Genomic DNA, 27,815 nt, shown 5'->3' on the forward strand with positions numbered 1-27,815 from the left:
TTCTACAGCATCAAGTCCACTATATTGGACTGCATTCACATCACATGGGAAGAAAGGTATTATGAGGAAAAAGTCCCATGTTTGTGGTTTGTGAGCATCTTCAGACAACCGAAGCTGTGGCCTTCTTGTGTTGCTGCTTCTCAGTCTTTACTGCGTCTTCCAGCTGTTGAAATTTAAAAAAACCTCCACTTTACCTTGACGTGTGATAACATGTTTGCCTACTTTTTCATATTTTTTTGTGCTTTACAGTCAGATATATCACAGTTTTCAGAGACTTCCTCAGTTGCATTTATGACTCGGACGTGAACAATTTTCACAAGAGGGAATTTGGTAACTCCAACATGACATGAATGTGACATTAATCCGCAAACATGTGGGGCTTGTGTGAAATGGTGGCCAATAAATGCAATGAAAAGCATAAATATTTAATGAATTCCAGTATGAGACTGTTTTTTTTTTCCAACACCTTAAAGCTCCAACAGCCCTGGTGTAGATAAAGGAAACGAGCCACTAGACATACAGTAGGAAGGCTCTGTTTCGAAGCTGGATTTTTATTGATTAACGGAATATAAATATAAGCAGGGTGATTTGAATTAAGATTTCTTACTTCAGGATCTGAATCTGAGGGTCTGATTTCAGTTTGGCTCCTTCCAGGCCCAACAGCAAGAAGGAGAACAAATGTTTGACTTACAGCCGATGGACACAAACACAACGATCGACAGTGTTGTTGTGTTTCTGCAGGATGCAAACCACTGTTAGCCAAACAGCTGACGATATGGCAAGTTTGCATTCACATCCTGTTTCTGTTGTACCTGATTTACTGACGGTTTATTTTGCCGAACCAGGAGTTTGAATGGAGGCTGGTGTTAGTTTGGTTTCCTCACAGCTTTTTCTCCAAGAAACTAAATTGATTCAGTTATCAATGATGTATTAAATAACTGATGTTTTCTCACATTCAAAGCTTTCTTTACATTCAGGACGTCTCCCGTCTGCTTTGTTTTATACCTGTCCCTGTCAGACACACTGCTGCATCTATGAGTAGTGTACGTTTCTGAATCCCACAGTGCTGCACTCACACTCCAAAAAGTAATTCAACCTATTTTCACCACTTAATTAATTAAGTGCATAGTTAATGTAGTCGTTTATATGAACCCTTTAAGTCCAGTTTAAGTCAGTCATGACATAATAATTGGTACTTGTATCAACACTGTGTGTAATTTACATTCAGACTTCTGTGTTAATTGATTTAAAACTCATTTCCACTTGAGGTAACCTAATGAAATTAGCTTGATAATTAAAAACTCTGTACAGTTTCATGTGGTTAAGATTGGTTTAAAAAAAAAAAAACTAATTTAACAAAGTCATCATAGTTTGTTAGTTGAAGATTATTCTTTAGAAGTTGTCATAATTCAAAAAGATTGATGCAAACTGTTGCAGAATGTTTTTCTTGTTGAGCCCAAACAGTACGTTTTAGTGTTAGCTTCTCAATGTCAGTTTTTTGCTGTGTATTACATATATTTTGCTACCGTGGTTTGGGTGCACTTGTCTCCTTGTGGTCATCTTTATCCTCTGATGAACACTTTATCCTGACAGGAGCGGTTTCTTTAAGGATGACACCTCCCACTATTTGAATGACACAAGTGGTCACTGAATGGTTTGATGAGTATGAAAATGATGTGAATCCTATTTTATGACCTTCAAAGTCACCTGATCTCAACCCAACACCTATGGGAGGTTTTGAATCAACATCACTCTCCACCACCACCATCATCCAAACACCAATGAGTGAATATCTTTTCGTAGAACAGTGATCATCCCTCCAGTACAGTTATGGAGACCTCAGTAGCCAAGAAACACTAGAGGTGTTCTGGCAGCATGTGGCTGCTGAACATCTTACAAAGACACCCCATGTGGGTTTATCCTTGTATTACTGAGGTCTGGTTGTGTGGTACTTAGCAGTAATGCTTTCCAAATAAAAATGACCATTTGTAGTTTTAATGTTCAGTCAAAAGGCAAAAATCAATTAACAAGAAGAAAACTCGTCACCTTTTTCGGTGGACGTTCTTTTTTCTTATTTGAAAGCAAATAATTTCCCAGACTATTATTAGAGCTTTCGAAAAGCTTGAAAATATGAGTGGAAATACTTGCCCTGATCGATGGCGTTTGTGATTCATTGAGCACATATCCTCTCTGTCTTTCACATTACTCATTCACAGAACCATACGTATCCATCCATGGAGGAGGTTATGTGTGCGCACACTGATCACTGCCCTGCTGGCTTGTCACACACACTTAGAGAAACACAAAGAGGGAGACCTGAACCAAAATCCTCAAATGATTTTCCCTCCTGTCACCACCACCACCACCACCACCACCAAGGTGTGTGTGTGTGTGTGTGTGCGCTTTTACTGTACGTGTGTGTTTGTGTTGGTGGAGACCACATGCAAAGGGTTTCCACGGGCGACATCCAGAGGTTCTTGAGGGGGTCCCTGGGCTGTGATCGCTTTTCCAGCGCCATCATCACAAAGACACGCTTATACTGAAACAGCACTCTCTGTCAGAATGCAGCGGAGGAGGATCAGACGCAAAGATAACAAAAAAACAAATCAGAAGGCAGCAGTTCAGTCGCAGCTATTTCATCCTGCCTCGTGTTTGTACGCTTCACACCGACACCCAGAATCACTTTGCTATGGGTTCCACGCACATCAGCCTCCTTTCTCCTCCTTCATGCAAAAAAACCTGTCGTCACTCTTAAATCTGTCATCACTTTTACACCTTATTCTCACTGCTTTGCCCGAGCACAACATATTGTTCTGCTGTGTGTGAGGATAAAGAATCGCATCCAAGTGCCGTCTAAATATCCACAGATGGATTTTTTTTCTTTCTTTCTTTCTTTTTTTTTTTCAATAAAGCAGCCTACACAATGAGATTACAGCACTGTAAACTTCCTCATGCGGTCCGCTTTATGACCTCTCACTGGTTTATAAGAACCTCGTGAAATCCATCAAAATACACTCTGGAAGTCACACTAGTGATAATAAAAAAGAAATAGTGCAGACAATTTCACAGCAACTGAAAGAAACAAACAGATCCATAACTAGACACCTAAAATGTCATGTAATAGTCGCCCATTTCAGTTTCATACAATATTCAGCCTTGATGTAATCTGAGCAGGTCCAGCGCAGCAGCTTAACACAACAACACACCAAAATATGAGAAGAGTGTTTAACAGCTGAAGATATTTGGCTCAAGGAACTGAATGAACTGAGCAAAAAGCGTTTCACCGGGACAACACAAACACAAGTAGGTGATAATGTTGCTCCTTGTCAGCTGGATGTGTAAATGTGTGTTTAATATAAAACAACTGGTGACTGAATATAACTAAGTCCAGTCACTGTACCGAAGTACAATTTATATTTACTTCTATTTTACTTAAGTATGTTTAACCATATGCAATTTTTAATGTATGTCTTTTTATTCTATGTGCTTGCATACTTTTCAATTGTATGTATTTTTTTTTAGGTTTATTTGATCTATTTTTATTTGAGTATATTGTGCGTTACTTACATATTTATATTTTCTGCATTTTTTTTTATTTATCTGTATTTTTATTTTAATGTAGTTTTACTTTACTCAAGTATCTTTAATTATTTGTAGTTTCTATGTTTGACTTTGTGTATATTTGTTTTACGTACTTATACTTTTGTTACATTTTATGTATTTTTATTCTTATGTACTTTACTTGAATATTTCCAATTTATGCAACTTATTACTTTTTTACGTCTGTTCAACTTGGAAAAATCAAAGAAATATGTTGGCAGCAAATATTTTATAAATACTTTATATTCCAGCGCATTTATTTTTTAAGCTTCAGTCACTCGTTATTTTGCAGATTTAGATTATTTATGTTAAATATAAGTCAACTATTAAACTATGCTATGTTATTACAGATTACTTACCCAGCAGCATGTAGTAAAAGCTACTTCTGGCTGCATATATATATATCGTGAAGTGATGCACACATTATTTAATCGATAAATTTAACCCAATAATATATAGGATTTTTCCTTTACTCTTCCAGTACTTTATTTTGATGTCAATACTGCTGTACTGCAGGTTTCATACCATGAAAAAGACAGTAATGAATGATAAGAAGACAACCTGAGTTGGGTTGGGCAGGCAGCATCGACTCTAAGGGTGAGTAAGTGAAGTTAAACACTTCTAAGCGTGTCAAATTGTGAACACAGTTTGCGTATAACCTTAAAAGAGTGAGGAGAGGAGATAAAAGCGTGAGAAACAACAATACCAACAGGCCGACTGTATGCTAATGTGGAGTTTACGCGAGTTTAACGTGGATTAAACAGATACGAGATGTGACTGGTTCAATCACAATATGTCAGAGCAGAGTGGAGCCTCGCCGAAATTCGCCCGACTGTTTGAAAGTCTGTGTGAATAATATGTGAGGCCCACTGTGTTATGTAAATGAACCACCTCAAAGGTATATTTACAGTCAGCGCCCAAACCCCGGTCTCACACATTAGAACTGTACCTCATTGAGTCGACTTAAAGGCACATTTTCAGCCCCCCTAAAAGATAAACATGTTCCAAAGTTAAGCGGAGACGTGATTGATTCAGACACACAGCGGTGCAAGTGATGGAACATTTTATCACGGTTTGAGGGAGGAATCAACAAACATTTTCACACATAACAACAGGAACAGATGTTGCCTTTAGAGAGAGACAGATTACACCGGTTTTGTATTTTCACACTGAAACGCATTAAAAACAACAACGAGGAGCTAAAAGTCAATTTCTCTGCTCTTTTCTTCTGTTATTGTATTATTTCTCTCTTTCCCTCTTCGCTCTTGTAAATGGATATTTTAACTGTAGCAGAGGAATTGTTCTTGTGTTTGAAAGCTTTGTTTCTGTACGTACAGCAGCCGTTTGCACTGACACAGTCTTTTCCTGCACGTTTACTCCTTCACCTGTAGCTTTTACAGGTAATATGATACAACCTGAACACAGCTGCTCATTTTTTGGTCAGAAACCTTTAACAGTAGGTCCAATGTGCAATGCCTTAACTCGTGGGGTGAAAGGTTGTGATGATTCTGGGTACTCACAGCTGAAGAGGAGCCAATAGGATTATTTCTACTTAAAAACAAAGGAACTGGTTTTATGCTACTGGCACTGGTTCTGTCAGGATGAACAGACTGATCATTCATGCCACTGTTCATACATTCTCTTTTTTTCCACCAACTGAATGCATCCTTGTAATAAAAATGACATTTTTGTTTTGTTCCCTGCATGAAATGTGCTACTAATTATTGTGTTATTTATATAATTGGTAAAATGAAGTGGTATTGAATCAGAAATTGCGCACTAGCTTATCAAATCTGGTTGGGAAATAGGCATTCCCTTCCTCCATCTCACTTTAAAGTAGCTAATGGATTGGACAAACTGCTAAAGAATAGTGCCATATTTTAATGTTTCAGAGAAGTTTTAGCTTTTTTTTAAATTTTTTTTTTACAACATGCAGCAGAATATTTGTCCTGTTAGTGCCTTTTTGGTTTAGTTTTGTTCTTCTCTCAGGTTTGACAAAAAATAGGAAGCTAAAGCAAAGACAGCATGTGTATTATGCAATAACTAAAGTTGAAAATTAGGAAAGACGACGGCGTTTGAGGCGACCGTCTCGCTCAGCCTGTCTGCTGTGGTGGAACCTGAAGAAAACCCCAAAGCTGAAAACTTTTCTTTCAGAAAATAAATTGAAGAAAAAGAAAGAACAAACATCTGTAACCCGGTCTCTGAGACGTACCTCCAATCTGGTCTTTACTCAGACAGAAGGCCTCATGTGCTGAGAGCATGTGTGACATGGACAGGAACATGCTGCCTCCTAGTGGCCATCCACAGACACTGCAGCCAACTTTAAATGAACACTTCTGTGCAAGACTACCAAAAACAGCAATTAATTAAAATAACATTTAGGCAATATGATATTCCTACACTGATGAAGGCAAAATGCAAATAACGCTGCAACCACCAGCCATGTGAGCAGCATTATCTTAGCAACATATCCACTATGTAAGGTCTACAGCACACAGTAGTATGTTTGGTAAATAGTAAATAGTCTGCACTTATATAGCGTTTTTATCGTTCACCCATTCACCCATTAACACACCCATTGACACACCAATGGCGACAGAGCTGCCATGCAAGGTGCTGCCTGCCATTGGGGAGCAACTTCAGGTTCAGTGTCTTGCCCAAGGACGCTTCGACTGTGGAGGGGCCGGAGATCAAACCGGCAACCTTGCAACTGGAGGACAACCCGCTCTACCTGTTCTGTTAGGTAAAACATCACCACAGGGAACACCATGCTCAATATTTGTTGCCATCTTTTTATTAGAACTCAATAAATTTACTACAGTTATTTATCTAAAATCCAGGACAGTTTCTCCATTTAAGAGTCAGACTGTTAAGTACCACAGAGGGGATGAGAACATTTATACACGTCAAATTTATCTACGAGTTCTGTTAAAAGTGAGCAGTTTGGTCACAGCACACAAAAGTTGCCTCAGTGCCTCTTGAACACATATAATATCTAATTATGACAAACACTATTCAGTTAAATCAGCTGAGAAATTATAAAAAACAAGTACAAATCCAGGTCCAATGTGGACCACTATTAGCATTCCCAACACAAGCAGCAAGTCAACCAAACACTGAGACTTAAGAGTCACATGACACAAAGCAGATTCATTCTTTTCCTCCAGTCTGCCACAAAAAAAAAATAAAAATCAAACATTCTCTTGAAATCCATTGAATAGAAAGCTAAAAAAAAAACAAATCCACAGGAGGAAGAAAGACCAGAATATCAGGCCGTTAGCATCGAAAATCAATGGAATTATTGTAAGGGTAGCTGGAAAGCTCATGAAATATATAAATCTCACTGATTTTTAGTAAGAAAGCTACAAGCAGCCTTTATCACAGACTGCATAGTTATGTACAGGTTATGAGAGCTCCCCCAAATAGTGTTTGTTTCTCGTATGGCTCTTATTTCTCATTTAAGACGAAAACAATTCTGGGGGGAAAAAAAGCATTTTTTTGTTGAGTAGAAATGTGCTCAGCCATCTGATGACCTTTGATAGGAACCACTAGTCTACCAGATGCCATTATATACAGTAAAGAGGGGCAGTGCGCCGACTTATTGTCCAAGAAAAACATCTGAATGCTGCGTTTACTCTGTACAGTAGAAAGTAGCTGGAAGATAAATGCACAACAACAACAACAACGAGGAGGAGGTCACACAGACGCTGACCCTGATGTTGCTGACAGTTCGGTCACAAGTGGTTTGTAGTCTGAACGAACACATGAGCAGGAGACAGCTGTCTGACCTCTGTAATGAATCTCGCTCTTTAACGCCTATTAGCATCAGTCTTACTGTACACAACCAACATTTCAATGAGTTGCGCAAGTAAGACGATGTAAGGAGACAGCAAGAGTGTGTGTGTGTGAGCGTTAAGTCGACAGATTAAGACTAGAAGGGGATTAAAACTAACAACTGGAGCACTGAACCCAATCACATCACGACTGGTGAGTCATTAACCCCTCAACATCCTGTGTGTGTGTGTGTGTGTGTGGGGTTGTTTTTTACGCCGGCAGGCAAGAGTAACGTCAGATCTTGAGTGACGCAGTCGACAGAGGGAAGGGCATTTTTCAAGAAGTGCTGAGGATGACAGACCACACATGTACAAGCAGCACCCATGTTATCCCATGAATCACAGGCTGAGCACACTGACGTTAAGCAGCAGAAACATCAAAGACAAGAAACGGCGGCGTGTGTTTCGCCGAGCATCATCCTTCCTTCTTGCCTCCCCAGCCGAAGAGTTTGGACATCGGAGACTTTTTCTTTGGTTTGTCCTTTTTGATGTCTGCCAGAGAGAGATAAAAACATGTTTCTCCATGTAGGTAAATATAACAAAGTGATACCAGCTGTAAACTTAGAAAGGAACTAGATTTTCCTCTACAAAAATGTTAACATTGGAAGTGCTTCGAGCTAATGACGGCGGCTTTTTGTTTACAAGCTGACGGCTCTTGATTACTTTACTCATTGAGACATGTCCTAAAAGCCCATATTAAGCTTTTCACATTTCATAAATGTGCTCGATCGTTTTTGATGCGTGTAAAAGGTCTGCAAAGGTACAGAAGTTTTTGTCTCCCACAGAATAGTGCTGGAACTCCTTGTTTCAGGCTACTTTAAGTCACTTTTAGGGGTCGACTGTTTATCTGGCAAACTATTGGATTCAGTATTCAGCATTTTTCTAAATAGTACTACTGGTTTTCCCCATTACCTCTAAATACATTTCAAAATGTGCCACACTGACTCTGATGCGGCTGCCTCTCTCTGTGTGTGGTCACACCTCTGTGGTCTTGAGCATCCACAGCACTATCTGACTGGTTACATGTCAAGTAAAAACCTGCTAACATCACAAGAACAAATGGAGGAGAAGTTCTGTTTTAAGGAAATATATGTAAAATATCAATGAACAAAGGCATTTCAACTACATTTTGTGTTGTGTTGCTGCAAATATATATTTATACTGGTTCCAATTTCAAATTATCAGCCTCCTTGATGACTAATAATCAGGATTGGACTCAGCCATGAAAAAAAACACATCAGTTGACCCTTCATCACTGGGTAAATATTTGTTTGACTCCTGCCGAGCAGCTAGTTCGGCCAAACTCTTAAAGACTGAGCAGCTCCTTCGCAATCCGCCGTTATTTCCCCACTTGAGTTCCGCTAGAGGTATACAGATGTGGGTTTATGACACATAACCAACATCTGCTGACCAATCAGAGCAGACTTGGGGGGCCCTAAAAAAAAAACAACCAAAAATGAAGCAGGTTTTTTCACATTAAAGCATGGAAGCATAGTCTAGCAGGCCCCAAATATAAACATATAAACCTGAAAAATGTGCATAATATAGATGCTTTAAGTTCAGTTTTGATGGTAGACACTAGTTTACCGAATCATGATTTAAAACACTAGCTAGGACTCCCTGAGAACTTTAAGATAGACAGTAATAAATGTATAAATAGCTGCTGCAACCCAATCCCGTCATGTGTTTGAAATGCCCTGACGCCTGTTAACCAATCAAAACAAAGCAGCGATGGTGTTAAGAGCAGATATATGGTGCAGCATCCGTAATGCATGTGACACAACATGTGTGTAAACCAACACATGACTGTACTCAAAGTGAGAATGAACTGTGAAACTTTGGCATTAACTTTATGAATACATTAAAATGAAATGGCTAGTCTTTAGCCCACGGTCGGCATTCATTCGCTGTAACATAATGACCTTTCACTGAAGTTCAATAAATCTCCTCAATTTCAGCCCTGCTTTCCCGGTCATGAATTGCAAATGAAGGCGGCTTTGACTCGGCGCTATCAGAGGGTCAAATTAACCGTCTACATTATCCATTTGTCTAATAGGAACGCTGCTGACAAAAAGAGGGGGAGCGTTTTGTTTGATGCTTTTTCCATTAGCAGAAAACATCGCCCAGTGGCACCCTTAAAAAATGCATCGCACGCACACACACAGACACACAGACACACACACACACACACACACTTCCATAAACCACAATGAGAATTCTATCTACTTCAATTAGAGGTGTCCATGATGGAAATCCTCAATTGGATAATTTATAAGCCAACTAAGTTGTAGTGACACTGAGGTTGTGATAACTAATGAACAGAGCGGAGAGGGGGGCAGGTGGCCTGTGGAGGTGGTGGAGACACTCACTGAAATTCATCATCATCTTGTTTAGCTGCTCGTCCTCCTCTTCCTCCCTGAGAAAAAGAGAACGCACAAAAAGCAAACCCAGATTAACTCCAGTCCGTACACTTGTCAGCATTTACTCTATGTTGTATATTTATGCCTTCTGTGAGAACTGTAGGAGTCAGTGAGCGTGGCACACTCAACCAAAGAAACAACTGACAGTGAGATAAAGCCTTACAGATTTTATTATCCTGTTTCTCGTAGGAACTGATTAGATGTTAGTCAATAAAATGTCAGAATAAACTGAAAAGTGCTCATCACAATCTTCAACAGAGACAGCTTAAAATCATTTGATTTGTCTGACCAGCTGTCTGACTTAAAGGTATCAAACAATGACAAAAAAGGGACTGGGAAGGGAATACTTCACATTTTTGCTTAATACACAACATAAAGAATTTTAGTAATAATTAACTGTATTGATCATCAAATGTTAGTTTCAGCATCACTGTGAGGTCAGTTAAGAGTGCAAGAACTATAACCTTCTTCGAAACATTTGTATTTGGCAAATTAAAATAGACTTTGTTAACATCATATGTGGACCTAAATCTTTTGCAGTCGATGACTATATGAAGTCTGCAACCCACAGTCATCAGACCCGAGGCGGTTTTCCTGTCAGCGCTCAGTAGAACCTGCACTGCAGCATTCTTCACTTCTTGTTTTGGGAATTTTTACTTTGAGTGAAACACGACCACTTGTTCCAAAGAATCATGGGACCGACTTTATTGCTTTGCTTTTAAATACGTCTTGGTTTAGAATCCCTGTCTGCAGAAAGATAGATAATACTTCCTTAACATGATTGAAATCATTCTGACTGGAGATTAAACTTGACTGTCCACATGGATGCTAAATAAAACTGTCCAATAAGACGTGTATTTACATGCCCCGAAGCAGAACATGACATTTTTGACGTGTGTTAAGTGGTTCTGTTTGCAATGAATTGACTAATCTGCTGGGAAGAAGGTTTTGTTTCAACTTTACGGAGAACACGTATTAACTTATGCATTTCTGCTGCTCTTTCTGATTAAACAATAATCTCAGCAGAACATAATCCTCCTGCATTCTTCAAACAGTGGAGGAGTGCAGGTGGACCTTTGGTGTTAATGTTTTAACACTGAGCAGATTATTAAAGCTGTTTCCACCGCTCTCAATCTGGCTGGTCGGGCAAGTCTGTTCCAACAGAAGTGGTTACATGAGGCATCTGTGTTCTGATGGAGCTGTTTTTCAGATTATTAGCAGAATATCAGGTTCTATGTAACCACAGTTTATGTCTGAAAACTGACTGTGCGTCAAAAAAACTCCATGTTGTACCCAGGATGGATCTAATCATCCTAAAACCATAACCTTCTAAACTACACGCTCCCTCATGTTGCCTGTCCAAACACTCACCTGAGTCTGTCCTCGTCCAGGCCGTCTATAATAGCGTTTCTGTCGTTGACAATCTCCACCAGTTTGTCCATCAGCTGCTTTTCTTTCTTTTTGTCCCAGGCTGTTTTCAGATGTTCTGTACACAAAAAACAGATTTTAGTCTCAGACCAGGACCTCCGTCTCTGTTGTGTTGAGTTTGTTCATCTGAAGTCCTCACCTGGTTTCTCCATCAGTCTCCTGAGCTCCTGCTCAACACTGGGCTGCTGTTCCTCCAGGTCCTGAGTTCTTCCACTGCACATAATGGAAAACAGAAAATATGTGTTACTGCAGAAAAACACACTTGTGATATTCCACACTGTTGCTCATATTAATCAGAAGGTGCAAATACAGTCAAATTTCATTGACATGACGGCTGCTATGTGTAATTTTACAAAATCTGATGTCGTTTGCTCCTATAGGTTGTAACAGCATTAGCATCATCAAACTTTTTCACCTGAACTAATACGTTTTTGGGGACTCTGGGGCAGAAGAAACAAACTTTAAAGACAAGACTGTCACTGACAAGCTGGATGTCACCTTATAAAGTTAATATGGCATTATAAGTTCATTTGAAGTTGTGTTTCTTTACTCTCCCGCTACGTCTTTTTAGATCTCTACCAACTCCTGAGTATGTTGTCTGACTCCTTGACTGTTAAATACTCCACCATGTTCACAGGGTCTTTGCTAAATTTGTCTCTTAGCTGTGTGCAGCAGAGAACTATTTTATGAGACTGGAAAACATTTCAAAACAGTTGTACGCTATAAAACCAAAACAATGAGGTAAAAGACGCCAAAACACTGGTGTGAGGTGAGTTATAACTCTCTGTAGGTTTGTCACTATCCTATTTTCAAAATTAAAACATCGATTAAATCAGTTTCAAACTCAAGACACCATAAGCCATCCAAAAAAAATGCCTGATAGCGGAGCGTCTTTAGCATTTAGTTATCAAAGGAATAGATGCAGTGTACATCTATCAGTCGTAACATTAAAACCGAAAACAGTCAGTTCTTGAAGTGGACGTGTTGGGAACAGGACAAATGGGCAGCATGAGGACCTGAGCGAAGGGCAAAATTATGATGGTTATACAACCGAGCCAGGGCATCTCCAAAATGGCAGGTGTTGTGGGGTGTTCCCAGTATGCAGCGATTAGTACCTTCCGAAAGTGGTCCAAGGGAGGACAACCAGTGAACTGGCAACAGGATCGCGGGTGTCCAGAGCTCACTGTTATGCACAGGGAGGGAAGGCTGGCCTGTGTGGTCCGATCCCATAAATTAGCTAGTGTAGCACAAATGACTGAAAACCTAAACGCTGGCCACGATAGAGAGGACTCAGAACATACGGTGCATCACAGCTTGCCGTGTATGGAGCTGTGGAGCTGCAGACTGCTCAGAGTGTCCATGCTGACCTCTGCTAGAAGCACCTAAAATCATCACGTGAGCATCAGAACTGGACCGTGAAGGAATGGAGGAAGGAGGAAGCCTGGTCTGACAAATAATGCTTTCTTTTACATCATATGGATGGCTGGTGGCGTGACGGACATTTACCTGGGAATAAGATGGCAGCAGGATGCCGTATGGGAAGAATGCAAGCTGGCAGAGGCAGTGTGATGCTCTGGGTAACGTTCTGCTGGGAAACCTTGGGTGCTGCATTCATGTGGATGCTACTTTGACACCTGAGTGTAGGTGCCTAGGGCAGCTGTGGCTGTGTCCTTGAACCTGAAGTTGCTCCCTATGGCAGGTAGCACCAAACATAGCAACTCTGTCACCATTGGTGTATGAATATGTGTGTGAGTGGACAAATGAGAAACACACTGTAAAGCGCTTTGAGTACCACTAAGATACAAAGGAGCCATGTAAGTGCAGAACATTCACTATTTACGTAGGCATCTACCTAAACATTGTTGCAGACATATACCCTTTCATGATAAGGGTAATCCCTCAGCTCTCTGCCTCACTGCAAAAAGTCTTCAAAAATAGTTTGAGGAACATGACAAAAGACCAAGTCCCAAACTTAAACCTCTTCACAGACTCACCGGACTTCACCTGGTTAGTGATTAAGTGTGAGAGGCTGCAAGGATTTGAAATGAGATAGAATGGGACAGCGCTTTGTGACATATCATGTAACCTTGATGACGTCAGCACATGGTTTGGTACTTTTTACTTTCCATTTCTTACTTTATTCAAAGCATATTTGGAATTCATCTTCATACCATCATAGGACAAACAACTGCACAGAGTTTTGGCTGTAAATCAGCAGTGAGATACAGTATGTGCTTATAGATACATAAGTTATTGTTTTCTTGTAACATTGGGATTGGTTGCTAATTCCATGCTTGTTTGTTCACCCTTTTTCTCACACGTTTCAGGGCTTCACCTGGTAACTTTGTGTTTAACATCACAATGCCATGAACTGTGGATAAATTCCTCCTGGTAAAGTCTGCCGAAATGCAGACTTCTGGAAAGTGTAGACAAAGTGCTCAAAACGTCAGTCTAGAGTTCTCATGCGTTTGATGATTTGAAAGTTTGACAACCCTAAGCCCTCACAGACTTGATGCAAATGTGCTTCATTTTGTGAATCCGTGAATGTGGACATGGGAGATCAAGTCAACTCTTTGACTCAATCCCAAACTCCACAGATCTTAATCCAATCACCTGTGGTGAAAACACATCCAATACATGGAGGCCCTACCTCACAACATCCAGGACTTAAGAAACCTGTGGCTAAGGTCTTGGTGTCAATACCACCGGACATCTTTAGAGGACTTGTGGAGTCCAGGCCTCGACGGGTCAGAGCTCTTTTGGCACCAAGAGGTGGACTGACAGAATATTAGGCAGGTGGTTTAAATGTTGTGACTGATCGGTGTATGTGTTCTATTAAGCAGCATCCTGCTTCACACTTCTGTTTGGTCCCTACAGTCAGTGGGGGGTGAGCTGCCCTGTTCCAGGACGCCCTGCTGGGGGACGGAGGAGGGAGGACACTGGGAATTCAAACTGTCAACCTTCTGGCCACAAGTCTGTTTCACTAATCGCTAAATAGTGGCATGCCCCTTTTCTAAGTGTGTTCATGTGTGTACTCACACGTAGACCAGTTCAGACTCCCGGCGTATGGCCACCTGCTTGTTCCTGATCAAGTTGAACCACTCAACCATGAGCTCATCCATGAGAGAGTCATCGTCACCCTCTGACACACAAACACACAAACAGTTAATCCGACATACACCCCTTCCTTGAAGTCGTCCTTGTATTTCACACCAACTGAAGAGGAGGCTCATACATTACATGTGTTTGTCTCACCTTCCTCGCTGCGGCGCAGCTTCACCTCCAGCTCGACTCCTCTCTTCTCCAGCTCGTTCAAGTTATCTTCAATGTCCTTAAGCTCCTTTATGATGTCCTCTTTGGGAATGTAGTCTGGCTTCGTCTAAAGATATGACACACACACAAACACGGGCAGACCAAACTGAATAGAAGATATCAACCAAAAAAAATTGCAAAATAAATTCATTCAACTGAGTGTAAAGCAAAAATAAGAACTACTTTTTGTTTAGTCTGTTGCCAGCAATCAGTACATAAAATAAAATCAAAGTTTTCCTAACTTTACTGTTATTTTCTTTCGTCTCAGCACACACTTAAATTTCATCTAATTAGAATGAGCAAAGTAACTTTGGGATAGTTTGTCGGCCAAACTGATTTAAAGTGAAGCTGCAGCAGTAACCAATACAGTACATGGATGATTGACATGCACTGGAGCAAGGTGTCATCTTCTAAGTGTTTGTTTCTATTAAACAAAAAATACATTTGATAATAAAATAAACTAAAACAAAAGGTAAACCAAACATATTTTCGGTCTGTGGTTTAATACCTTGGAAGGCTTCAGCTCTGACTTGATACCGTTTGCAGGTTGTTCTTTCTGACCATTTTGAACTCCTGAAAAACAAAGAGATAAAACATTGAAAACAAAAAAGAAGGATGAAACCCAGAGGGGTTGGATTCACAGAAAACTCTTTGGAAGATCCATGTCCATGTAGAACAACAGCACTTTGAAGAGATGGCGGTGTACGAGCTTGTCCAATTTATATTTAAATAGAGCCAAATGACAGCACAGGTGTCCACGTTCTTACCCTTTGATGCTGCTGGAGTGACACAAATGCTTGGGGTGGGAAGATGAGAGGAGGACGATGAAGGCCCAACAGAGAGCTCTGAAGTCTTTCCAGCTCCATTAGGACATGGTTTAGTGGACGACTGTGAAGGACCAGCAGGTCTGTGGAAGGATGAAGGATGAGCAGGTAAAGAGAAAGAGAGAGGATTTAATTTGAGGCAGTTTATCAGCTCGTACAGGTAGTCCCTTCTCCGTCCTGCTGCACTCCTTAGTTTTGATTCATGAGAGCGAGAGTAAAGGTCATGTGGGGAGAGGAACTCTGGGCTCTGAGCATATGTTGCACCACGGAGGACTCTACTCAGTCCTGACACCACTTGGGGATCGCATGCATGTGGCGGAAGAGCAGAGACTGAAAGCTCCGACTACAAATGATGGCTGAGCCATTTGGAGGAGCAGCAGGTACAGGCTTCCTGTGGGAGGAATGTTTGGAGATGGATGAAAGACTGGATCAAAGGATGGATGGATGGACAGGACATCAGGAGGGAGAAAAAAAAAAAAAGAGCCCGTACAGTTAATGCTTCATGATGTCGATATGTTGAAAGCCCACCCACGTATAGATACTCCCTGCCGTTATCAAATCACCTTTCTGCCTTCTGGTTCGAAGGCAGAAAGGTGGAGGAATTACCCAGATACATAAAATGGTGACAAAACAGAACAAATGAAGTCAACAAAACAAGTCTTACTTGGATGCTTTGGAGACAGGCTTGAGCATCGACCTCCAGTCTGCAGGAGACTCATTTTCTGATGCTGTGGAGAAAAAAACTAAATCAGTTCTTCCTCCTTCAGTGTCACCTACTATTCAGTGTTCGTTCCTATCTGTTTTATACAGAGATGCTACTTTCTACCAACAAGCAGGTCAAACACATGATGGGGAAGAACAACATAAAGATCAGTCGTATCTTTAGCCTCCTCGTACCTATTAGATGGGATGTCGCAAAGAGTTTCACAATAAAACAAAAGACAAAGCATACAGAGACAAGGCACAAAACTAAATAAAACTGAGATAAATAAATAAAAATGCTGCTCAAAGACAGAGCTGCTGAAAGATTCCTACAATGACCAGATTAATGAAGCACCCGGGAGATAAAAGTATTACATTAGGTGGACTAACATGGATGTGTCAGCAAGACATCAGTGAAGCCCTTCAATCATGGATAGATCAGAACAGCTGGATACAACTTTGATAGTTTTTCATTTTTAAGTAGTATTTTTGTTTTTATTTGGGAGATGTAAAATGTGGGAAAAGAGAGTAGGGAAAATGACATGCAGCAAAGGTTTGGCCATCCGGGAATTGATCTAGGAGCTCACTGCCAGGCATCTGTACCCATGTGGTATGTATCCTAACCACTCAGTTACTGGGTCAAGTCAATCCCTGCTTTTCCCCTTTGCTTTGGGAAAAACCTAAATTCCACGTGTTTGTAAATTTCCCAGAACGGCAATAAATTATATTTAGATTGCTTTTGGTTTGATAAACTTCCACATTCCTGATCGTTTGTAAAATCAGTTCATGTTGTTTTGTTCACAATTTTTTGCCAAGCGGATGCTCTGTGATTTTAAACAATGTTGTTAGTTCAGCAAAAAATCAATAGAACACGCACAGAATTCTACAGAAACAAATAATCGGTGCCTCTGCACAGAGCAGCTTTCACCTGAATAAATGGGTGCCATGATCAAGTGCGACCAGTTTGCATATATTTTTCCCACTAAACATTTAATTTTCTCAAGTTTCCTGATTTTAAATAGACTAAGGAAGCGATCAAGGACTTGTGTTTTAAAAGTGAGCTGCAGGCTTCACTTTGAGAATTACAAAGTAGGGTTGAGCAGTCATTCAGTTTGTTTAGTGGCAAAGTGAAATCACAACATGTAGAATTTTATTTTAGATTTAAGTCGATGGAAAAATTTGCTTTCCACATATTAGAGTTTTGGTCATTGCTCCAGCACCTCATTAGTTCTGTTTTTTTTTTTTTTTAGGTTTCTGCCGCCATCCGCCATCTTACAATATAGTATAAATACAGTAAATGTATGTGTTGTGACAATAACCTCCTCCAAAAAAGCAGCACCTCCAGCACTTTCTCATACGTAACAACACATCAGTCACAAACATATCTGGGTTTCCCTGAGTTTTTTAGGTGATAAAAGACGGACGGACTTTGTGTTGTTTCGCACATCAAACACCACATCCAGTATGTACTGAGTGTGATTATTGTTTAGGTCGCCATCTACTCACTACATTATTCACAAAAAGCGATTCCTGAGTGAACCCCTGCATACCAACATGGCTACCAGCTCAACCACGTTATGCACAGAAGTGTGAGTTTAACCTGAGGTGTTGGGTGATGTACTGGAAGGCTTTGATTCTCCTCTATCTGGAGTCCTGGTTCTGAGTCCACCCTTGCTGGCCGGACTGGGAGCAGGTTTCGGCGGGTCTAGAGAACCCAAGTCATCGAGGATTGACCGATCTGCTTTCAGCCTCACCCTCCCTCTGACACCCTCCGTCTCCCTCTTAGGCGTCTCCACTGGAGCCTGAGGCCTGAGTAGAAGCAAGGATCTCATGTTTAATGCCATCCTTTACCAGCAGAGGTCAGGCCGAAGCAGGAAGTCAAGTGTAATCATGTGTGTCTGAGGTAAGGCTACTTACTTTTCAACTTTCTTCAGAGCTACAGTCGACCACGATGGCTTACTGTTGTTATTGTTGTTCTCCTCAGCCAGTTTCTTGGAGATGAAGGCCGCTGCTGATGCTTTTTCCTTGTTGCTCTCACTGTCTTCTTGTTTTGAACTCAGCTTCCCACCAACATTACTTGCTTTAGCTTTATCCCCGCCTTTATCCGAGCTCACATTTACCTCTTTTTTCCCAGTGGCACCAACATTTACAACCACAGTAACAGCCTTTCCTGCTTTGGCATCCTGTGTCTTAGCACCCGCACTCTGACCTTTATTTATGTCCATGTTGACGCTTGAGGTCTTTTTCTCTTCCTTGTTAGTGGTGTTGTCTGACTGGAGGAACTTGAGCTTGGACTGGTGTGTCTTGGCGGCAGTGGTGGAGGTTCGAGGGGTAGGAGTGGGCCTGCTGCTGATGGAGGTGGTCGTAGTGACGTCATGAGAAGCTGCGGGTTTGGACACCACGGCTGTCGGACTTTCTTTAGCAGCGGGAGAGAGACCTGATGCAGATCGGGAAGGAGACGAAGTAGAAAAAGTGCTGGAGACGCTGGGAGGAGAGCTGGGCTTGTCTGTCAGCCATGACGGTCCCAGTCTGGAGGGTGTATGAGCTGGAGCAGGTGTACTGGTTTTACTGGAGTCTGGTGGAGGAGTGAATTTGGAAACAGGGGTGTTTGTGGGTAAACTCCAAAGAGGTGCATTTGCAGGTGACAGTGACCTGAAAGACAGAAAAGACAACACACATTAAAGGGTGCAATGAAGGAACTCCTGTCCAGAGCTCAGAGATTGGCCTGTCAGAGCTGCTGTTGGTGCTGTTTAAGCTTGAATACGCCTCCTTTGTCGCTACGCTGTCCTGCAAAGCCAAAACACTGCAATAAGATGTTGTTTAAAAATGTAGTTAAGACATAAAAATAACATGTTTAACAGTTTAGTTTACCAAATGAAGTTTATGGTTCCACCTAAAAAAAACAACAACCAACTGATATCCGACTACAGACTGATAGCTGGTAGGACAGCTTTAGCTAAAGCTAATTTACCAACTTTTCAGTTTCTTGTAACTAAAAAATGATGGTCCACAATCTTAGAAAGTGAGTCTGTTACACCAAAAATAATGTCAGCATTAAATCATCTGAAAAACACCAGATTAACTAGTGCTGCTAAAAGCTAAGTAGCCTCGCTTCGTGGTAACGGCATCGTCTGGTTCTTTTCTCTTTTCAATTCTAGTGACATTCATGTGATGTTATTGGATTATTCTTCCTTTATATCATATATCATGCTGCTTTTTTTGCTTGTTTGTTTTTTTACACTAGTTTAACTCGAATGAGCAATAAAGCTGCAACCAGAACATGCTTTGGTCGTGTAATCCATGTCTTGGATATAAAGGATATAAGGGTCCATATGAAATTATATAAACCTCCTTTAAAAATCAATTATCAATTCAGTATTTAAAATGAAATAAATCAAATGAATACTGTAATCCTATTATCATAATCCATTAATGATATGTTAATACTGCAGTTACCTTTCTGGATTTACAAAGTCAACTCTACCAGTACTGTGATATCAGACTCTAAGCTTCACAGAATATGATGAGTCGCTGTGATTAAACTTAAACACACTAAGATGTTCTTACTTTGCACAGCTCCTGTGATAGAGCTTCCCGTCCACTAGATGTCGCTGCACCAGGTGAACATGCTTGTTACAGAACACACATTTGTTACTCAGCGTGCCGGCCTGGTGGGATTTATCCACCAGAACATCCTAGAAGAGAAGAGAGGGGATGAGGGGGGAACTTCATTCATTGTAACATGTGCTTTTGTTTATTTTGCAATAGCAATTTGTTCATTTATTGACACAGACAAAGTGACACATCCGTTTGTTTAGGTCATCTCTGACGTATTTGGCTTGACAAACTTCCACAGTCTTGGTCAGTAATACATTACAAAATCGAGACTTTTTTAGACTGTATTTTTAGAATTGCTGTCTGTGTCGTGAAGTATTCAGGTGGTGACGTTTACCTTTGTTGTACTTCGGGTTTGTTTTGGGGAAGGAGCGGGCCTTGTGATGTTGGAGGAGGGGGGAGGGCTGTTCTCTCTGGCGGGCTTAGAAGAGGGGAACACCTTAGCCGTCACCGCCTGGTTCTTCTTCCCAGACGGCTCATCGGTGGGAGCGTCGGCTGGACGCTTTATACCTCCCATACCTCCAACTGTGTGCAGACACACAGATATGCAGATGAGACAAGGACATACGGACAAAAGCAGAAACAGACAGATGCTGGTACTCACTCGGGGAGCGTCCATGGAAGTAGTTGTAGTACTGCGAGACATACGTCAGGATGCTGAGGCGGTCTGGAACCTTAAGAGCCACCATGTCCTCTGCATCCAACAGCGCTGGAATTCCCAGTTGCTCCTCTGCAACACTGAACGCCTGCAAATAAAATCAAATTTATCCAACAAAGAATAACATTTTTTAAAAATTCTGTTTTATTTAGAAAAGCCCAACGCTCCAACAAATCAAATGAGAGCAGAATGTCTGACTTTGTGAGACCACCGTGAAAGACTTGTTCTACATCATACCAGAAACATTCCAGGTTAAAGAATAATACCAGCTGTATTTACACTGGATCGTCTTTGGACATTGACGTAGTTTTTCTTTCACTTCTGGCCACTGTTTTGACATCCTGAGCAACAGTGCAGATAAATGTGATGTAATTGTCGTACATACATACTTTTTCTTATATAGTTGTTTTGGAATACATGAATATAAGCATTGTTTTTCCTTTATAAAAGAAAGTTTAGCTGTTTGTCTTCATATTTTATATCTTACATTCAAATCTCTTTGAGCACTTGTTACATCTACACCGCATGTACCGACATTAATAGTGAGTCGTAAGTCAGGAATTTCCAAACTACACTCACATTCACCACTTCCAAGGAAGAAAAAATAACAACAAGCAGAGGCAGGCCAAAGAGCACCAGGAACAAATCTTAATCAGTTACCAGATGATGAAGGAAGCCATAAAAACACTGTTTACTTGCTGTGCCCTGTGGCACTTCAGTCACATATGGTGTTCGGCTATTTGAACAACTAAGATGTTGTAACTTTCTTTCATGTGAAATTTCACGTAATGTCACACAATTATTGACAATTTTAGCTTTTATTCTGTTTAACTTTAAATAGCAGACATTTGAGATATTCGTCAGTCCCACAGTTCAGAGTCTAGTAATGAGGTTTTAGGGAGAAAATGAAAGTAAATAATGCAAGAAAGCAGCCAAAATCAAAGCACCCATATTGAAACAGTCTGTTTGGTCATACGTTCTCCTCCCAGCTAATACTGAACCTAAATGCTTTTTGATTTGGAAAACACCTCGTTACGCTGTTTCACGTTATGTCAACGCTGATGATCATTTTTTTAATCAACTTATTCCTTATTTACTCTTTTAAATTCACTCAGAAGTTGACAACTTCAGTTTGCTTGTTTTATCTGCCCACCACTAGAAAACCAAAAGTGTTTCCATTTACCAGAACAACTTTAAGACAAACTCCATTAATTAGCTTTTCTGGAGCACCTCATAGGTTTCATCAGCATCTGTGTTTAGATGTGGGTGCTAGTCAGTGGATTTCAGATGAATCTATTAAGTCCAAGGTCAAGACTGAGAATGTTTTTAATTGAACTAAATCCCTTTAATTTCTATTACCTAGACTACCCTCATTCATATAAAAGGGGTAGACAAAATAACAGGAACACCACTTAGGGTTTGCATACTTTCTCTTCAGATGGCCCCATTTTCCCCTAAGTTGGGAAGTTGTTCTTCCAACCTTGATGGGAATGCAATGTGGAAACAACGCGGACACTACAAAAAAGATTTTATAGCTCAAAATGTTTAAACAGCATGTAAATAGCCAACTTCACTACATCATTGCTGTACCTGACTTCTATCAAAGGGCTACTACCTTTCTAACTAATCCTGTGGACAGCAACAGTTACAACTGAATACCGTATTACAAATGAAAGGTTAGCAAAAAATTATATGCAATATGGAAATTTACACCACTGATCAAGATTTTTTTACCATCAACCCAACATTTACTTTTGCCTGCTAGTTTCTGCGTAGGATGTCTACGATCTGGCAATCATGAAACTAAATTTTTTCACCAACTTTCTGAGTTGTTGTTTTGCATTAAGCGGGCTCTCACATTAATTTTCCCAGTCTGAATCTAATTTTTTTTTCAAAATTATTCCAACACCACATGAATGCACTGAGTAATGCAGTACAGTTCAACAGCACCACAAACTGCAGCCTCCACAACGACCACACAGTTGAATGAGCACCTCTAAAACTGCTGATTTTAATTCATGAAGGTCAGAATTGTTGTAGAGCTGCATTAGACTACATTATCTTCAGCTGGGCGTATCTAGTTAGGATAGTTTGGCACTAATGCACTGAGCAGTGTGAAGTATGTTGATGATAAAGAGGCTAAATCGTGTTTAACTGTGGCAACTGTGCTTCGATATCAACACTGAAACTGGGGATTGTATCGGCAAAGGTATCGAAAATTATTAGTCAGTGGCCGAGTGATTTATTTTCTTATCAACTATGATTAATCAGCTACAAACATTAAGGTTATTTTCAGTTCAGATGTAGGTGAGATAAATCACTTACGCAAGCATGATTAATCTACTGCCATGTGAGGCCGTACGTAGGCCTGTTAGCATGCTAGCAAGTAAGCGATAAACACAAAGTACAGCTGAAACTGAAGGAAATGTCATTGGATTTCCAGGTGTTTGGTCAAAATCAAAGTGTTGGATAAAGAAGGAATCAGCTAAAGTTGTTCCAGTTTGTTCTTATGAATGAAATCTAAATGTGCTGGTGATGTAAAGATGTGTCGGATTCAGATGCATCTCATGGTGAGGTTGCAGATTGAACCCGACTGAGTACTTCTCACCTCATCCTCCTCTTCCTAGAATGTAGAAGAAACTTTGGAGGATGTTGGAAATGAGACAAATGTAAAAGGCCCCGAGTCAAACCACAGTTTTGTTTCTTCATTCTGAGCTACTGTAGAAACAGAGCAGTGCAACATGATGGACTTGGTGGAAGGGGATCTGTTTCCTCTGTATAAATGCAGGACTTGTTCTAAGCTCACGAAAACACAGCAATTCATGTGATAATACACCAATAGATAGAACGTCTTAAATCCTAAACACTGGACCTTTAACATTGTAGGATTCATCATCTCTGAAACACGGATATCTGTTCAAAATTTCATGGCGATCAATCAAATATCTGTTGCAATATTGCAAACCAAACACTGCCATCTGTGGAGCCAAAAGAAGGATGGAGGATCAGCATTAAGAGAGCTACTGTGTGTGTTCAGGAAATCAGAGTTTGTCAAACAAAACAAATTAAAAACATTCGGAGGTCAAAATGCACAACGTAAACACATCTCACCAGCTTGTTGTTCTCGTAGACATTTTCCTTCTTCAGAGAATCAAAATTGCTGCAACAGAGCAGGAAAAACATGATTAACAAAACACATGTGATCCAACTTCCTTCTGCTTTCATCTGTTTACAGGCAGTACAGACTGAACATGAGTAGTTTCGTCATGCATAACGTCCTCACTGCAGCATTCATCACGACGGTGACAGTGTGACCGATCAGCTAAAACTGAGACTAACACAAAGCTCAGCCTGCATTCATCACAGTGTCTATATTGAGCAGACTGGAGCAAAGCCTTTTAACCAGTGTTTAGTGCTTCAGCCCATGTAAACATGAAATGTGCCGCCGCACATGCTGGTCTGGCTGAGGGTAAAAACTGGAACGCACAGAGTCGGAGCAGCTGTGTCTCTTCTGGAAGGGAAAGCAGTGTCTGTCTAATGACCTCTCTGGAACAACACCAGGCGTCTCTGTGTGAAGCTGTCCAAAGCTCAGTTAAAGATGATGAGTAACGGCTTTGGAGCATCTGAAAAGTGAAACCAAGGCCTTACATGGACAGATCTTACTCAGACTTTTTGGTGTTCAAGACAAAGTGTTACCCATTGTTCCCTGATGGAAATGTCTTAGTAGTTATCAAAAAAAAAACATCCTGGAAAAAAACAAAGAGTTGATCTTTTCCCCTTTTCTTTCCAGAAGAAACTCAGCGATAAGAGATAAACGGCTGATATCTTTTTCTGGCTGCAGCGTCAGAAGGATGTGACACATGTAGACAAACTGTACGGAGCTGAGTCAGTATATCAGCAAACAAACACCGGTTCCTGCTTTTAAACATGACAACATGCTGCAAGAATTATAGCTAGTTTTATTAATATAGACTGAATATCTGAGTTTTGGATTGTTTGTCAGACGAAACCAACGTATGAAGACGTCACCTTGAGCTTTAGAAACTTTTTTTTTATCCATCAATTATATAATCCAAAATGAGATGATTATTAACTAAAGTATTTGTTAGCTGCAACCCTAAACTGGATGAGATCCTCAAAATAGCAGGTTTGTTGAACAACTTTGCAAACGACTACACATTCCCTAACCTAAGTCTATGACATCTTAACTTTTTGCTTTTAAAGCTGTTAAATTTTTATTTTACATAGTTGGAAACTAATTTATTTCAATAAATATGCAACATGAGCAGCAACTAAGGAAGCAAACAATGATCAACTATGTTCCGGCTCCATGGCTCAGCTTTGGTATCTTTGATGTTTACGCTTGAAGCTTGAATTTAGGTGTTGAAGCAACTTAAACATTCAGATCTGGTCTAAGCAATCCTTAGTTTTTACTCCGTCCCACACCAGTCGGTCTTCATCAGTAGTATAGAGAGGAACCAAGGTCTCCTTTGCTACACCTGTCAGCCTTCTTCAAACACATGGATAAAAGCTCAGCCTCACCAAGGAAGCTACAAATGTCCTAAAGAACCTCGACTTAACATTTGAGCGTGCCACTAATTCCCAGCTCCCACGTGCATGGACGTCTCCTCATCACCAGAGTCACCAGAATGGGGCCCGCTGCACCTGATCACAGACTGCAGGATGATGGCTGGCAACACTTTTCCCCAGAGACTAAGACAACGTAGATCTCATTGAGCTCACCCTACCCAGCAAAGAGTTAGTGACTGAGCACATGAAACTATGCAGAGTTGGCTGCTGAAGCACTGTTCTGCAGCTGGAGTCGACTCTGTGGAGGTGGGATGCGGAGGATTTATGGCGACTTCTACCAACAGACTGCTTCGAGGTTTGGAGATCAGAGGAAGGAACTTGCAAAAGCCTATAGAGGCAGCTTCACAGGCAGCAGGCACGGCTCTGGATAAAAAGGCCTTGTGACAGGTTGGGACGGCACTTTTGGGGCTGATGAACCCTGCAGAGATGTTGCCGGCTCATCAAGGAAATGTCAAGAAAAGAACTCCTCGGGAGAACTCCTCTGGGCCATCCGTCCACCATCTCCAAGACTGTCAAACTGAAACTCACTGTTTCACTTTAGATAGATGCTTTTCAAAGTAAAATATTCCAAAGTTTTAATTTTGCTGTTGTAAGGTTCAATTCTAGAAATTTGCTTCCATAGGCTACACACCTGTTGATCTTTGCCATGGATGGTTTTTGCTTTCAGTTTCAAATATGGTCAAATTAAAAGTGTTTTATTATGTAATTGTTTGATTTAGATCATGACCTGCAGCCCAGAAGAGTCAAATCCAGCCTACATGTATTGCATACAAAGTTAAACATCCCAGAATGGTAAGAGGTCCTCTCTGCAGACCACTTTGGGGGGCAGGGTGGCTGCATGTTGGCCCCTTCAGTCCCTAAACTCCACAGCTGAGCTCCTTCTCCTGTTTTTCCTTCAGACCCATGGAGCTCAGGCTTGTTCTCTGTCATAAATAAAACTGCTGAAGCCTACAATAAAGCTGAAAGCGGGCTAAACGCAGTGATCTGTCATTGGTTAAACGCCAGGCTTCACACAGCACTGACTGACTTGTGTAACTTCATAAAACGAGCCTGTTGTTAGTCTTTTGTTGCCCATGTAGTCTTCCAGTTTCATCGCTACTTACATGAGATCGGATCTGTGCTTGTGGATGAGGGCGCAGAAAGCCAGGCCGTCCCTGAAGGACGTGGTCATGTTGGTGATGGACACATCCCGGTATCCTTCACACTGGACCCGGCACCACTGCTGCAGAGCCTTGACGGCCGACATCCCGGAGCGCAGAGCCGGACTGATCGGAGCCGAGCGGAGCCGCCGTGGCGCACAGAGCTCCCCCTCCTTCTATCCCCTTCTCTCCCTCCCACAGAAAAAAAACTTTCGAAACTTTCCACGGAAGCTCGGAAAACGCCGGATCCGGGAAATGAGGCACTGCAGGACTCTTGAGTGTGTCTGTGGGAATCACCTTGTTTCCACCGAGAACGAAACAAACTAAATGTGACACCTGCGAAAGGTCGACGGTGACGCGGCGTGGGTGGAGATCCCCAGTGCGCGTCCTTTAACTCTTTCTGTGTGTTTGTGTCTCACTGGCCTACATAGGCAGCCAAACTCTTAGGGCCAAAATGAAAAAAAAAATTGAGATATAAAGTGAAGCAATAAATCTAAATTTGAGCAGAATATCGTGAATTACAGCCCCCATAAACGCAGAAAATTACACGTTCTGTTCATTTTAACCTCTCCACATGATGACCTAAATGCTGCTCCACAGCACATGTCAAAGATGTACCACGAAAACACCACAATCAGCTGCCTCTAAACCCTCCACTTTGTGTATTCCTGTCTAATTATGTCATGTACACTCCTCCTCAGGTCGTACTAACTCCCAGAAACAATACCAAGGATATGCAGTCAATCCTGCTGAACCGCCTCCCCAAAATAACAGCTACCTGAGCACAGGTGTTAATACCTCTGAATGCATCTGAGTTACAGGATGAAAGCATAACATTTACCTAAACACTGTGAGTAATGTGCAGCTATTTCAGTAATAAGGCGATAAACCCTGGAACCAGTAAACCAGGTGTGGCTGCTCCTGGTGTGAGTCAGCCTGTCCTGTCCTGTCCTATCTGCTGTGTGTGTGTGAAAGGAGGCGGGTGGAGTCTAGTTACCTGACACCTGCACACCTGCCCTGTTCTGCAGCAAAGAGACAACAGAGGACAGGCCCTTGTTTTGCTGATTAAACGTGCAAATGCCTGCTGAGATCATTTAGTTTCACCCCGTTTACTGGAGTGTCGTGGTTGTTTCGGCTCCATTTTACTGCCTGTTTCTTTTAGATTTCAATTTTGGGTAAAGTTTGGAAAAAAGAAAGTTGCTAGCTACTGGTGCTGATAGTGCCACCATGCGAACGTTTATGAAAGTATGTGTGATGAAGTTATCGGCGATCTCTACGGACATAATAACAGTAATGTAGAAGTTTTCTGCTAAACTGTTTTCCCACCATTCACTCATTTATCACATTTTACCCAAACTCAACATGTATTTCAGTAACTCCTAAAAAAAAAAAAAGTGCATGTTTGATGCTCTATATGGGCTGCACAGTGGAGCAGTGGTTAGCATCATTGCCTCACAGATAGACGGTCGCCGGTTCGCATCTGTCTGCGTGGAGTTTGCATGTTCTCCCCGTGCAGCGTGGGTTCTCTCCGGGTTCTCCGGCTTCCTCCTACACAGTCCAAAAACATGTTGAGGTTAATTGGTGATTCTAAATTGTCCGTAGGTGTGAATGTGAGTGTGCTTGGTTGTCTGTCTCTAAGTGTAGCCCTGTGATAGACTGGTGACCTGTCCAGGGTGTCCCCTGCCTTCACCCTG

The 27,815-nt window shown here is 41.2% G+C and overlaps 1 protein-coding gene across 1 annotated transcript; it reads right to left on the reverse strand.

Annotated features, from left to right (window-relative positions):
* Window positions 1-6,378: 6,378 nt before the first annotated feature.
* LOC103369616 (MICAL-like protein 2) lies at window positions 6,379-26,290 on the reverse strand. The gene is made up of 16 exons (XM_008298369.1): window positions 26,086-26,290; window positions 23,504-23,552; window positions 20,339-20,480; window positions 20,072-20,259; window positions 19,687-19,814; window positions 18,037-18,771; window positions 17,720-17,928; window positions 16,082-16,145; window positions 15,361-15,500; window positions 15,102-15,166; window positions 14,537-14,660; window positions 14,321-14,423; window positions 11,421-11,494; window positions 11,225-11,339; window positions 9,803-9,849; window positions 6,379-7,925 (listed from the first exon to the last, which is right to left on the reverse strand). Exons 1-16 carry the CDS (start codon window positions 26,226-26,228, stop codon window positions 7,849-7,851), a joined length of 2,403 nt encoding a protein of 800 aa, XP_008296591.1. The 5' UTR covers window positions 26,229-26,290; the 3' UTR covers window positions 6,379-7,848.
* Between the last annotated feature and the right edge of the window lie 1,525 nt (window positions 26,291-27,815).

Source organism: Stegastes partitus, unplaced genomic scaffold, assembly GCF_000690725.1.
Source record: "Stegastes partitus isolate 25-593 unplaced genomic scaffold, Stegastes_partitus-1.0.2 Scaffold1310, whole genome shotgun sequence".
Classification (NCBI taxonomy): domain Eukaryota; kingdom Metazoa; phylum Chordata; class Actinopteri; family Pomacentridae; genus Stegastes; species Stegastes partitus.

What these genes read in the sequence shown, in the direction of transcription:
- LOC103369616 (XM_008298369.1), bottom strand. Translation starts at nt 26,228, where the DNA reads ATGTCGGCCGTCAAGGCTCTGCAGCAGTGGTGCCGGGTCCAGTGTGAA. An exon ending in GAGTCTGAACTGGTCTACGT is followed by an intron (nt 11,495 to 14,320) that starts GTGAGTACACAC and finishes CATTATGTGCAG; the next exon opens with TGGAAGAACTCAGGACCTGG. An exon ending in CTGGACGAGGACAGACTCAG is followed by an intron (nt 9,850 to 11,224) that starts GTGAGTGTTTGG and finishes TCTTTTTCTCAG; the next exon opens with GGAGGAAGAGGAGGACGAGC.